The 15189-nt window shown below is 40.5% G+C and overlaps 1 protein-coding gene across 1 annotated transcript in view; it reads left to right on the forward strand.

The window, feature by feature from the left end:
• Positions 1-12644: 12644 nt before the first annotated feature.
• tspan15 (tetraspanin 15) overlaps positions 12645-15189 on the forward strand; it is a 193768-nt gene continuing 191223 nt past the window's right edge. Inside the window, exon 1 of the mRNA XM_084307917.1 lies at positions 12645-12776. Within this exon, the coding sequence (XP_084164043.1) occupies positions 12687-12776 (90 nt within the window). The 5' untranslated portion in view covers positions 12645-12686. The remainder of the gene's footprint in view (positions 12777-15189) is intronic.

Raw genomic sequence — 15189 nt, forward strand, 5'->3', positions numbered from 1 at the left:
CTATGCTTGTACCTCATGGTACCAAAGCACCTCAAAGGCGCTAAAAACAAAATTACAAACATCTCAAAACAAACTGGTCAGACTACTGCTTGACCTAACTCCTAGAACCCACCTCACCCCTGCCCACTTTGACAACCTAGGATGGCTTAGAGTAGACGACAGAGTACAGCAACTTGCAATGGGCCTGGTCTACAAGATACACTACACGACCAAGGTACCCATGTACATGTCAAAATACTTCCCAAAGGTCAGTGAATACCACGATCACAACACCAGAGGGAGCTCCACAAATCATGTTAAACCCAGATTTGGCTCAAACAAGGGACTAAACACGTTTCGCAATTATGCCACATCAATGTGGAACGCCCTACCCAAAGCTGTAAAGGAATGTGAATCACTACCCACTTTCAAAAACACTCTCAAAAAACACCTAAGGGAGACTGCAATTCGAAACTGGCCACTGTAAATGTCCGAACACAACCCCCTCCAATGTACAGTAAATTACCAAGTATGGTCATGTCAATATTCCAATGTACAGTTTTGTTTGTACAGTTGTACAGTGTACCCCACCCACCCCACTCCTACCCAACCTCCCCCCCCCCACCCACCCACCCAACCACCTCCAATGTACAGTCCCCCCCCCCCCCCCCCCCCTACCCAATCCAATGTACAGTTTCTACGTCAAATGTATATACTTTGTTTTCTGGACTCTTTTTGTATCACAAACAGTACTGTATTTGCAAATCTGGTATGTCATAAATGTATAGATGTAGCAGTACTGTCTATCTGTATGTCATGTATGTCATATATGTTACGATGAATTGAAAATGGGGGACCCTGATGTAAACAAGACGAAAGTCTTTTTCTGGTCTGCATCCCCTTAACAATTGTATGTATTGAGCTGTACTGTACTGTACCCATTCTGCAATCTGTTAATAAAGTTTTCAATCAATCAATCAATCTTTTGTAGATCTCTCTTCTTTGTCCTGTATTTTAACTGTGCATTTCTCCATAAGTCTTTCTGTTCTTGATGGTGGTCGAGAATTTACTCTGAATGTTTGTAATTGCCCTGTCAGTTTCTTCTCTTGGTATCTGTAATGAGACCAATTCAAGATAGATATTTTAGAAACACAATTTTTTATACAAATTTTATTGGCTTATTATAATAATCAGGACAACATTCACACTAATGACTTGTTTTCTCAGACCCCATGTCAAATCTTTTTCATTCAAGTGTGTGTGTGTGTGTGTGTGTGTGTGTGTGTGTGTACACTATGATATTTCTAGATATACTGGGCTACCTGTTCTATGGTCTCAGTGTACAGCACATTGTTGTAATGAGGTGTTTAGGAGAAGTGGGTAGGATTCAAGCGCAGGACAATGATGGGTGAGAGAGAGACGAGCATGAGTCGAAGTTGCAGATAACCAGGCTTTTACTGAGCATAGTCAACCAGGCACACGTTACAGGGGTACAAAACAAAACCGACGGGAACAAAAACCTCAGCAGGGCTGGAAAACGTGGCTAGGAACCAGGAACGGACTCACGGGGGAAATACAGAATAACAAGGCTTTCACGAAGGATAAGCAGAGTAGCACGACAGGATAACACCAGGGAGGCAGAACACAGCACGGAAGGGTACTGACAGGATAACCAAACAATGGCGCGACACTGGTAGACAGGGAGTGGCATGAATATATACAGGTACTGATTATGATGGAAAACAGCTGGGGCTGACAGTACCAAGAATACTAATACAACACTGGGAATACAGGACTAGACAAACATATGAATATGAATACACACACAGGGAACAACAGGCTAGACTAGGACATAAGGACTAATGGGAGATACACAGGGAGCATGATATAAATGATAGACAACAGACTTGACAGAATAGGTAAATAAAGACCCATACAAAGGGCGGCGGCCTGTAGCACCGCGAACAGACCGCCCGGGGGCGGCAGAGGATTGTTCAGAGAGTTCAGATTATGACACACATGTTGTACAACTAACATATTTGATGTTAAGTTTAATGGTTCGATTTACTTTTCTCTTATTTTTCTCAGGACCTCCTCTCTCCTTACAGGATCTCCATTTAATCTCTCCCTGTATTTCCTTGTTCTTTCTGCACTCGCCATCCCTCTACTGAAATCTGTCTCAAACTGAAAAAATACAAATAAAAACAAGTGAAAGGGAAACATTTCAACTACAACATTTAGTTGATAAACATGGATTTAGTTTGAGAAATGGGATAGTAGGGAAGTAGGGATACAAGTAGGGGAGAGTGGGGTGAGTAGTGCCAAGGGGCATGTAGTTCCACCCCTGTTATCTAGAAAACCATAGAAGAAGTTGGTCATGTGACAACATATTTTTGAAGAGGCATCCATTTCACTCAACCTGCAGAGAAGGGAGACACCTGGCTTGAGAGGTAAGCACATTTAAGTTCAAAAAACTGTTTTTTGCCCTCCAAAGTAAAATTTGTATGATCAAGGTTTTTTGATTGCTGTGTTTGAACAATTATAGACAACTTTGAAAACAGTTCACACGTGTTTTAGTGCTTTAGTAAGCTACACCATGAGTCTATACAGTTAGCATGATGCTAGCTCAAAACAGCTGGGGGATGCATTTTTTTCAAAATGGTAGGCTTGGGGTGATTTGTGCCAAAGGGCCTGGGTTAAGTTGTGCCAGATATTCTCTTTGTTAAGTTGCCCCAACTTATTTTATTAACTATATATATTACTTTATTGTATGTTATTGTTATTGTACATTGCATTCTTGAATTTGATCACTAAAACTATGTGATATTCTTAATTTTAGACCAAAATCCATCATGCCACGCAGATATACAAACGGAAGACAGACAGGGTTTCAACTCCTCTTGAGAAGTTGGAAAGAGAAGTGAAACAGGTGCAACAGGGGAAGACTATACGTCAGGTTGGAAAGGAGATGAAGATCTGCAGGATGCTTTTACCGCTTTTGAGATTAAAATGATCTGTTTTACGTAAAATTATCAATGGCACAATTTACCCCAGTGTATTCTCTCTAATGTCACAACTTACCCCGCACCGGGGGCAAGTTGTGCCACAAAACCACTTTTTTTTCTAAAGCTATATTTCTGAAACAGTTTATTTAAGATCCAAAGTGATTGTCCCCAGGGATGCACAACATCATAAAGTAAACTATATGTACATATTTTAGTTGGGGGCATTACTGTAATCCCCTTGCTTTAAAGGCACTTTAAGTAAAAAGTGGCACTACTCACACTCTCCCCTACTGTAGGTATACCTTGGAAAAGGGTACAGTGACAAAAACGTATTAAAAGGACAGAATATTCATTAAACTTAAGTATTAGTTGTAAAATATGTATGAAATAGCATTATGTATCTAGTTAAATGCAGTTCATATAATTTATGTGACACATTAATCATATGGTGTGACACTGATGAGAAAACCTTGTCACACCATATGATGTTTCATGAACTTAGCACACAATGCATTGTGTATTGGGGCTAGATCCTATCATGCTAACAACATACTCATTGGCACATGGCAATATAGATTTAAATTCAGTATTGACTACAAACAAAGTATCTTCTTTTTGGCATTTTTGTGTAAAATGCGTCACACCAAAAGACAGTGTGAAAGGTCTAAAAGTGGAAGTGCCAAAATATACCTTATATATTGAGAAAACTAAGAGGGGTAACTCACCTTCTAACCTTCCAATGTCCTTCAAAGATGTTGTCCTACTTCCTGAAAAGATGAATGACCCCTCCACCCCAAAGGTTTCCAAACAATTGCTAGTTGAAAAATATGAATATGATGCCATATGATATCCAATTTACATACATATTTTTGTTTAGAGAGCATTCAAAATATTATGCCTGGACTTTTAGAATATCACACTCACAAGGATACATCTAAGATAAGATAAGATATTCCTTTATTGATCCCCTTGGGGAAATTCTGTAAAGTTTTCAATATGTACAGTATAAATAACAAATGCATTCATTTTCTTGTTTTTATTCAAAATCAAACTTTGTGAAATGTTCGTGGGACAGTCACACCATATGAGCTTTTACTAATTTGGAGAATAACTGGGACAATATTTGCATAAATGCTCTGTGCATTCATATAAAACAAAATGTTCTGTGCAATATAACATTTTCTCATTATTTACTTACCTTTGACACGAAGGACTCCAAAAAGGCTTCAACCACCCATTTTCTTACTCTTTCCATCTCTCTCTCTCTCTCTCTCTCTCTCTCTCTCTCTCTCTCTCTCTCGCTCTCTCTCGCTCTCTCTCGCTCTTTCTCTCTCTCGCTCTCTCTCAGGCCAGTGTTAGTGTGGATTTGTGTGTTTGCTCTCAGGTCTGCTGACTGAGCTGAAAACAGCCTGCATTCCTACACTAGTGTGTGTGTGTGTGTGTGTGTGTGTGTGTGTGTGTGTGTGTGTGTGTGTGTGTGTGTGTGTGTGTGTGTGTGTGTGTGTGTGTGTGTGTGTGTGCGTGTGCGTGCGTGTGTGTGTGAGTGTATGTGTGTGTGTGTGTGTGTGGTCCAATGTGTGGTAACTTGACACTTTTAGCTTCAGCGTACACAGAACGCTCAGTTGTTATTGACATGTCTTGAGAGAATAGCTGAATTGGAATTCCTGATAAATATCAATGGGTGCTTGTTGATCATTTGCATATTCATAGATCGTTGCATCTCCATGAGGGTAAAGGTATAGAGATGCTGCTAAGATATTTTTAGCTATTTATTGAACAATTTAGTGGAGAAACCAAACCATTCAATATAAAACATTACTTAACATTTTTAAATACACCTGGAGCGGATCTTTAACCCATTAATTGGAAAATAGATCTGTTTAGCTCCAATGTATTACCAATGTAAAGACACCTTTTTCAGACACAGAATACAACAAATACAATTACAAACTCATATTAACCTGTTGGTGTATGAGGTCGCTGAGGTGTGTATGTTTTGTTAGTGTGAGTGAGTAGTGACAAGAACACTTGCAAATGAATGTTCAATACAAGCTATCACATTCAATACAAGGTATCCCACCGGTTCTATAACACATTTACATTTAGTACAAATAATGTACAACAAGTCAGCAGGAGGGGTACACCTCTCGCAGGTAAGGGTGAGTGGTATTGTTCGTCTAGATATTAGTACAGATAGAACTAGAGTGCATACAGTATAGTATAGACATATTCAGTAGGAAGTGGTACAGGCATAATAGTATAGTACATACCCTATAGTACCCTGAATTTCCCCAAGGGGATCAATAAAGGAATATCTTATCTTATCTTATTTTATAGTAGAAGGTAGTATAGACATAATAGCATAGTACATAATAGATAGATTCAAGATTCAAGAGGTTTATTCATCACATACAAGACATATAGTGAAATGAAGGTGGCCATGATTTTCGATTGTGCAAAAAATACAAATAATAATAGAATAAAATAGAATAGAATAGATAATAAAATAGACATGATAAAAGTACTAAGATAAAAAAGATAGTAATATAGACATAGTAGCATAGTACATAATAGTAGACAGTAAGAAAGCTATTATATATATATTATTTTTAATTAATTTCAGATATTGATTGAAGAAGTGTGTTTTCAGTCAACAGTGGATAATTGGGTGTGTTTCAGCTGTCCTGCTTTGTTTTGATGACCCCCCAGGAGCCAGAACACAACGGTCTCAGGCGGCCTGGAAGAGGGTGTGTAGTTAGAGACCATTGACCCGAGTTAGGAGGGAACCGTTCCCCTCGTTGCACAGAACGCCAGGTCAAGAACCTTGAAGCGGAATTGTGCATCAAGTATTTCTTCTCCTCACATTCTTCTGCCACAGCTCCCAACCAATGAGACGGTTCACCAACCGGTCACAAGTCTCTGCCTGTTTATAGTGGTGGGACCTGTCAATCTCCCTCAGTCTTTGGAACCAGAGAGAGAGAGAGAGAGAGAGAGAGAGAGAGAGAGAGAGAGAGAGAGAGAGAGAGAGAGAGAGAGAGAGAGAGAGAGAGAGAGAGAGAGAGAGAGAGAGAGAGAGAGAGAGAGAGAGAGAGGTAGGTAGGGCTGAGTCGTCTAGGTAGGGTTATCAGAGAGCTTGTAGGGTCAAATTCTATTTGGCTGCTAAACAGAACCAATAGACCGTTGAATGAAATCATACTGGAGTTTAGAATAGCTTTGACTTGCAAATATCTCTCTCTCCCTCCCACTCTTTCATACACACACACACACACACACAACATCCAGGACTACGTCATTTCTATATGATTGTTAAAGCCTCCCAAACTATCGTCCCCAACCAGTGGGATCAACATTTAATATTTAATTAAAAACGACCACAAACGTTCCATCTCCCTCTAATGGATTCACATACAATCAGGCGATGCAGGAAAAATGCCAGTCCTCTCATTCATTTGAATGGGGGCAGTGTGTTTAGGCTGCCAGAGTGGGGATCACATGGGGTGCTGAACAAAGAAAATGCAGAAGTACCAGAATCAACGTTTGCCATAAACCCGACATCACAGTGGCCAAGCCGGTGATCAGACCGGAAGACGCCCACGGCCCGGGAATAACCATGGTTACCGTCCCATTGGCCATGTAGAATTGTAGCATTCCACTGTTTACCAAGCTTCTTAGTACTATAGTATGGATCTGGTATTTACATTACATTTACATTTAGCTAACAAGTCAGCAGGAAGGGTACAACTCTTTCAGCTGAGTAACAATGTTCATCAAAGTGAGTGCTGCAGTGTTGAGTGCATAATAGTAGAGACATAGTATAATTAGGAAGAGTGCATGATAGTAGAGGACAGTAAGAAGGTTAGTGTATTTTAAATTTTCTTTTGACATTTCAGATATTGATTGAAGAAGTGCGTCTTTAGTCAGCGGCAAAAGATTAGTTGGGTTCGTTTCACCATTGTGGTGCAAGGACCGAGAATTGGCGGCTTCTCTTTGATGACCCTCCCGGAGCTCGGACAAGAGTGGGTCTGAGGTGGTCAGAATATGTGGAGCGGAGGGGTCTTGAGGGTGTGTAGTTAGAGACCATTGACCAGAGGTAGTTGGGAGCCGTTCCCGTCACTGCGCGATATGTCAGGTCGCGGACCTTGAAGCGGATTCGTGCGGCGATGGGGAGCCAATGCAGGTCTCTAAGAAGTGGGGTAACATGGGCTGCCTTTGGTAGGTTGGAGATCAGGCGGGCGGCTGCGTTCTGAATGAGTTGAAGGGGCTTGGTGGCGGTGGTTGGTAGACCAGCAAGCAGTACATTGCAGTAGTCGAAGCGTATTTGGGTGGTTGACGTAACATGGCCTTTTTGGAGTCCTTAGTGTCAAAGACAAGTAAATAATGAAAAAATATATGAGAAAATGTTGTTATATTGCACAGAACATTTTGTTTTATATGAATGCACAGAGCATCTACGCGAATATTGTTGCAGTTATTAAAACATTTCAGCCAAATTAGTAAAAGCTCTATGGTGTGACTGTCCCACGAACATTTCACAAAGTTTGATTTTGAATACAAACAAGAACATGTATGCATTTGTTATTTATTTAACTACATATTGACAACTCAGATGTCTACTTGTGAGTGTGATATTCTAAAAGTCCAGGGCCCTCATTTATCAATAATGCTTAGAAAGTGTTCTATTTTCGTCCTTAAGCACAGAATTTAGAATGTGTGTACGTACAGAAAAACTGGGATTTATCACACGTGCGTACACAGGTTCTACGCACACTCTGTGTTGATAAATGCCATTTGTTCTACGCTCCGTGCTCGTGCACGATTTTAAGTATTTGCATATAGAACCGCCCGTAATTAACCATATATGGTAATGAAACACCCCCATGAAATGTGGAAAAGTGGACTAAGCCGAGCGAAGCGTGTTATGGGAGAAATACGCGACAGGCTGACAGACATGTACACGTACGGTGATGTCGGATATGATATCTATTAACTTCCTAAAGACCATTGCTGCTTGGGCAGCGCAAACACTAATAAAGACTGTTAACCACTGTTTGCCATTGGTGTCATTAATAACCATGCTGGAATATGCATTTTCTTCGTTTCGTTAGATTAATACCCAGGGATTAAAGTTATCAGTCAATTTTCTACCTGCATATGATTTGTAGAGGCATACAATCTATTTTGATGTCGGTATTAGGTAGCCTATATAAACAATAATACGAGAGCATATACAAGAACAATGAATCTCACTGCCATGTAGCCTACGCCATGTGTAGCCTGCCTATATGTGAGCAATACAAACTTGAACTTGAATTCCATCATGTCTGTGTGTGGGAGCTCACAAGGCTGTTGTCACAATGTAAATAAAAACGTGCACTGAAAAGTTACAGTATGTAGTTGGTTGATTATTTGTATGACAGTCAGTAAACCCTTGCAAAAAGTATCCGTTTTATTTAATGAATTGAAAACATGCAGCATTGCCTTCCTCCCGGCATGCAGCAACGACATGTATCAATGCGCATCACTGAGTGGAATCCCTTTTTTTTTCTTTTTTTTTTTTTTCATATCTCTCTTTCTCCGATTATAATTAATTACGGGTCACACGCCAGTTAAAAAAAAATATATATAATAAAAAAGCATGGCCCCACCGTATGTATATATTTCTCTCCCCACCGTATGTATTTTTCTCTCCCACCCACCCACCCACCCCCCCCTAATGTACAGTCTCCTTCCCACCGTATGTATATATTCTCTCCCCACCCACCCACCCCCTCCTATGTACAGTCTCCTCCCCACCGTATGTATATAATTATTCTCTCGGATCTCTGCACAAGACCGAAGCAGACTACAAAGAGTGACACGTTCAGCCGAACGCACAATTGGAGGGGGGCTCCCCACCCTCCAGAACATTTACAACAAGCGTTGCAAGGGCAAGGCTAAGAGAATCATTAAAGACTCCAGTCACCCGAACAACTGCCTCTTTGAACTGCTGCGGTCAGGCAAGCGATACCGGAGTCTCAAGGCGAGCACAGAAAGACTCAGAAGAAGCTTCTATCCCCAGGCCATCAGGCTGCTAAACGAACAATGAATGAACACTACACAACAACAACCACCAAATGCACATAGCACACACATCCACACGCACACACTCACTTTAAACAAACACACTGTAGCACCCACTCCACACACTTTATAGCACACACCCACTTTAAACAAACACACTGTAGCACCCACTCCCCACACTTTATATTTATTGATGAAGGATTGCACTACAACTCGTACACCTTACTGTAAATTGTACCTAAAATTGTACCTCATCCCATTTCTGCTTTGCACTAGATAGTACTGTACATTAGTACACTGCATAGTATTGTATATTATATGGTAACTCAGAACATTGTACATATGTCTATACCGAACACTGTGACCTCATTTTTCTTCTTCTAAATTACATGCTATATTATGTTATTTGATACTATCTTGTCTAGCACAGTCTCTGGAGCGTAACAGTAAGAAGCATTTTGTATGAAAGTATTCTGTACTTCTGTATGACAACTATTAAAGAACTTGAACTTGAACTTGAACTCTCCCCACCGTATGTATATTTCTCTCCCACCCACCCTCTCCTAATGTACAGTCCCCTCCCCATCATACAGTATGTATATACTCTGTCAGGATCTATGGGTAACAGTACTGTATATTTGCATATCGTATATGTGTAACGGTTGTGGCAACGTCACCTCAAACTTCGATGCCCCAAGTGGGAGTCGAACCCCGGTCTCCCACATCGCAGGCAGCAACACAGACCGCTATACCAAGAGGTGAATTCACTTCTAAGTACTGGGTCTATGCGTCTTTTGAGGATGTGAGAGTGAGTTTAACCCATAGCACCGCTACTCACCCCAGCCCTTCTTGCCTGCGCTTCACGATACCATCCGTTACATATGTCACAAATGTAACAGTACTATATACCTGTATGTCATGTATGTCCCTATGCCATAAATGTCATGATGTCATATATGTTGTGTATATCATAAATGTCACTATGAATTGAAAATGGGGGACCCTGATGTAAACAAGACAAACATCTTTCTCTGGTCTGCATCCCCTTAACAATGGTATATATGTATTTAGCCGTACTGTATTGTACCCATTCTGCAATCTGTTAAATAAAGTTTTCATTCATTCATTCATTCATCACCAGACGACCGCTTTACCTCCTGAGACACTGCTAACCCTAACCTTCAGATTAACAGACAACTGCTCTACCTCCTGAGACACTACTAACCCTAACCTTCAGATTACCAGACGACCACTCTACCTCCTGAGACACTGCTAAACTAACACTAACCTTCAGATTACCAGGCGACCGCTCTACCTCCCGAGACACTACTAACCCTAACCTTCAGATTACCAGACGACCACTCTACGTCTCGAGACACTGTTAACCCTTTGATTTGATCTTTATTTATCTCAAACATTTTCAACCATGAACACACACATTTGTAATAACTAAAAATAACTAAAAAAAATACAAAAAAGAAAAAATACAAATAAAATATATCTTCCTAGACATGGAAGCAATAATCAACATAGATCAAGACAAATGGTTTTGTTCGAGAAGGGACAGAAAGAAGCAAAGCTTATCTGGTCCTGCCCCTTCCTTACAATATCATATTAATATGTAATAAGTTATCTATCAATATCAAACAATTTATACCTATCCACTACAGCAAAAGATAAATAAATAATTACAAAAATACTAGTTCACGTTATTTTCAAGCTCCTCTAATTTATACTTGTCCAATAATTCCTGTTTATATCTGCATTTAAACATTTCAATAGTATTACTTGTTTTTATTGCTACATCAAGGCCATTCCAAACCCCACAAACTGAGATGCACTTGCTTTTGAGAGTTGTACGGACAATAGGTTGTTTTAATCTTCAATTTACCAGACGGACGCTTTACCTCCTGAGACACTGCTAACCCTAACCCTTCGGATTACCAGACGGACACTTTACCTCCTGAGACTGCTAAGTAACCCTAACCTTCAGATCACCAGACGACCGCTCTACCTTTCAGAGACACTGCTAACCCTAACCTGCAGATTACCAGACGACCGCTCTACCTCTCGAGACACTGTTAACCATAATCTTCAGATTATCATCAGACGACTGCTCTGCCTTCAGAGCCACTGTCAGGAGCACTCATTCAAGGGTACTATGACTATGCGTGCACCTCATGGTACCAAAGCACCTCAAAGGCGCTTAAAACAAAATTACAAACATCACAAAACAAACTGGTCAGACTACTTGACCTGAACCCCAGAACCCACCTCACCCCTGCCCACTTTGACAACCTAGGATGGCTTAGAGTAGACGACAGAGTACAGCAACTTGCAATGGGCCTGGTCTACAAGATACACTATACGACCGGGGTGCCCATGTACATGTCAAAATACTTCCCAAAGGTCAGTGAATACCACAACCACTACACCAGAGGAAGCTCAACAAATCATGTTAAACCCAGATTCGGCTCAAACAAGGGACTAAACACGTTTCGCAATTATGCCACAACAATGTGGAACGCCCTACCCAAAGCTGTAAAGGAATGTGAATCCCTGCCCACATTCAAAACCGCTCTTAAAGAGCACCTACGGGAGGCTGCAATTCGAAACTGGCCACCGTAAATGCCCAAAACCCCCACCACCTCCTAATAGACAGTCTCCTCCCCACCGCATGTATATATTCCCTCCCTGCCGTATGTATATTTCTCTCCCACCCACCCACCCCCTCCTAATGTACAGTCCCCTCCCCATCATATGTATATACTCTGTCAGGATCTAGGGGTAACAGTACTGTATATTGGAATACCGTTTATGTCACAAATGTATCAGTACTAAATACCTATATGTCCCTATTCCATAAATGTCATGTATGTTGTGTATGTCATAAATGTCTATATGAATTGAAAATGGGGGACCCTGATGGAAACAAGACAAACGTCTTTCTCAGGTCTGCATCCCCTTAACAATTGTATGTATTGAGCCGCACTGTATTGTAGGCTACCCATTCTGCAATCTGTTAAATAAAGTTTTCATTCATTCATTCATGAATCAGCATGAAACAGCAGGCTGAATTGAGCTGATTTGGCAGAGCAGACAGACAGCTGTCAACTGGGAGGGGATGTCTGCAGTCTTCAGTTTATCCTCCACACCAGATGTCAGAAGGAAAACAGGACATGTTATTATAATTTGTATCATTATCAATGTTATTATAATCAGATGGTGTTCAAACAACAGGCCACATTATTATTATTATTATTATTATTATTATTATTATTATTATTATTATTATTATTATTATTATTATTATTATTATTATTATTATTATTATTATTATTATTATTATTATTATTATTATTATTATTATTATTATTGTTATTAATCACAATAATAACAAGAACAATAATCCCGATTTTGGGATCACTCGCGGGCTGGGGCCTGGGACCATCCCGAGTTCCCGAGGACCACGCGAACGCGACAGATCCACCCATCCCGTGCTCTGATAGCGCGCGCCAGAGACACACGGCTCTACTATTGCACGGCTCCGCTTCCAGGTGTGGCGACGACGACAAGGCGGAAGTAGTGGGTTGTCAACAACACGACGGGGCGCGCGGAGCTGTCAGCCAACAAGTCAGCAATATGTCAAACAACCAAGATGTCCGGTACTGTCAGCGCTGCTCCTATGTCTTCCTCAAATTCATCCTGTTCGGATATGCCATCGTCTGGTGGGTGAGTACGGTCTCTCTCTCACACACAGACACACGTGTGTCTAGATGCAACAGTACTGTCTACCTGTATGTACCTGTATCATGTATGTCATATATGTTATGATGAATTGAACATGGGGGACCCTGATGTAAACTAGACGAAAGTCTTTCTCTGGTCTGCATCCCCTTAACAATTGTGTGTATTGAGCAGCTGTACTGTATTGTACACATTCTGCAATCTGTTCATAACATTTTCAATCAAACACACACACACACACACACACACACACACACACACACACACACACACACACACACACACTGCCTCAGGATAGCTCCATTCCGCTGCTGACTGTGGGACATAGAATGTATTTTCTAGACTGACTGTTCCACTTCCAACAGAACGTCAAGTAAAAAGTTATCTTTCAGTTCGATAGAGTAATCCTCCCCCCCCCCCCCCCCCCCATAGGAGCAACAGGCGCGCGCGCGCGTGTGTGTGTTGTGTGTCTATACAGTGGGGGAAGTGTTGCTCTGGAGGGGGAGGGGGGGGGTAGCCTCTGGGTACAATGTGACCACACCCTCTACAAGAGACCGTTGATCTTTTTGAGAGAGAGAGAGAGAGAGATTATTTCAATTTTAGAATATTATTATTATATTATGTCATCATACAGATGATTGTGAGTGAGTTGTGTTCTGGTGTCAGGTAACGGTTGTCTCTAGCTCTAGCTGTAGGACTGATGTCTCCCCGAATACCTGTTTTGGGGCTTTGAGGCTTCAGCACCAATTATTATAGAATATTCAAAACTTTGTGACATGTGGGTGGGGGCTGTTATTAAGTACTAAAAACTAAATAAATGTCTATCACATGCTATCATTAGGCTTCATTGTTATAATTATGATATGCTATTGAGAGACAAAGGCAAAATCAGACTTCAAGGTTTTTCCTCTTCATTGACATTTAATTGGCTACAAAATGTGCAATAATCATATTAAATAAATTACAGCCGTAGTCTATAAAAATTAAACTGCTCATAGGCAATAATGAAAAAGAAATAGCCTGTGCAGGCTATGCCAAGAAATAAAAGATATAAAATAAAAACCATGTATTTGTTGACAGCAGAAGACTAATCCACAAAACAAAATTAATGGGCTTATAGTCGAACAAAATAGCCTCTTTATACAGGCCTAATCAAAGTGAAATAGCCTCTTTATACAGGCCTAATCAAAGTGAAATAGCCTCTTTATACAGGCCTAATCAAAGTGAAATAGCCTCTTTATACAGGCCTAATCAAAGTGAAATAGACTCTTTATACAGGCCTAATCAAAGTGAAATAGCCTCTTTATACAGGCCTAATCAAAGTGAAATAGACTCTTTATACAGGCCTAATCAACGCCAAATCAGTTGCTCATGAAAGAAAAAAGAAATGAGGCTCATGTCAGTGTAGCCCTTTACATGAAAGTTACCATAAATAGTCTAATGACCAGTCAACTATAAAAAGTCTTTGACACTTTGATGAACATTGTTACTCAGTTGATAGAGGTGTACCTATACTGACTTGTCATACAAAACTTGTAAGTCGCTTTGGATAAAAGTGTCAGCTAAATGACTAAATGTAAATAATGAACAGAATCACTTCTGTTGCCTTAGTATTAACATTAACAAAAATAAAGTTTAAGTCATTTGAGGCTTATTAAAAGCACAATAAATACACATGAATAAAATAAATTGTGCTTTCAATTCACTTTAAGTGTGCATTGATCAAACTGATCTTTCAATGATAAGAGTCATCAACCGGCTTTAGGTTCTGTGACAGAAAGACCAACGTGTCCACATTCTTTGACAACAGGGAATTTATCGTTTTGCTTACAATAAAGCATTTATTTGTCTAAACATGTAGCCACACCTGGCCAGTAAAAGGGACCCAGCGTTTAATTGGGACTTGGCTTTTTACAGTAGTAAGAATTTACATTAACTAGGCTAAGTTTGAATACACAGCTGGTGCAACAGGCTGCAGCTCTTGTTACTCTGGTTAGTCCCTGTTATCAAGATGGCGACGGAGTGAATAGACTTCTCTAGACACACTTGGGTAACATATGGTGTTATACACTCCGTGGGAGAGAACTGCATTATTATCAGGCTTTGGCTGTTGGTAATTTCTGAAGCCATATATCAGTTACACAATGCATTTCACTGTCGTAAGCTCAGGAGGTAGAGCGGTAGTGGTAATCAGAATTATCGAGTAAATAAAGATTGAATGAGTGCATGGTAATCAGAAGGTTACCGGTTTGATTCCGGCTCCTCCCGGCAGCATGTCAAAGTGTCCTTGAGCAAGACACTTAACTATGGGATGGGCATCGTTTTCAACTCATTGGGCACCACGCCCTTTCCCCATCTGTACTCAATGGCGCCAGCGTTATTGACCATTTTAGCGATG

The sequence above is a fragment of the Notolepis coatsorum genome, assembly GCF_963971535.1.
Source record: "Notolepis coatsorum genome assembly, chromosome: 2".
NCBI classification, from domain to species: Eukaryota; Metazoa; Chordata; class Actinopteri; order Aulopiformes; family Paralepididae; genus Notolepis; species Notolepis coatsorum.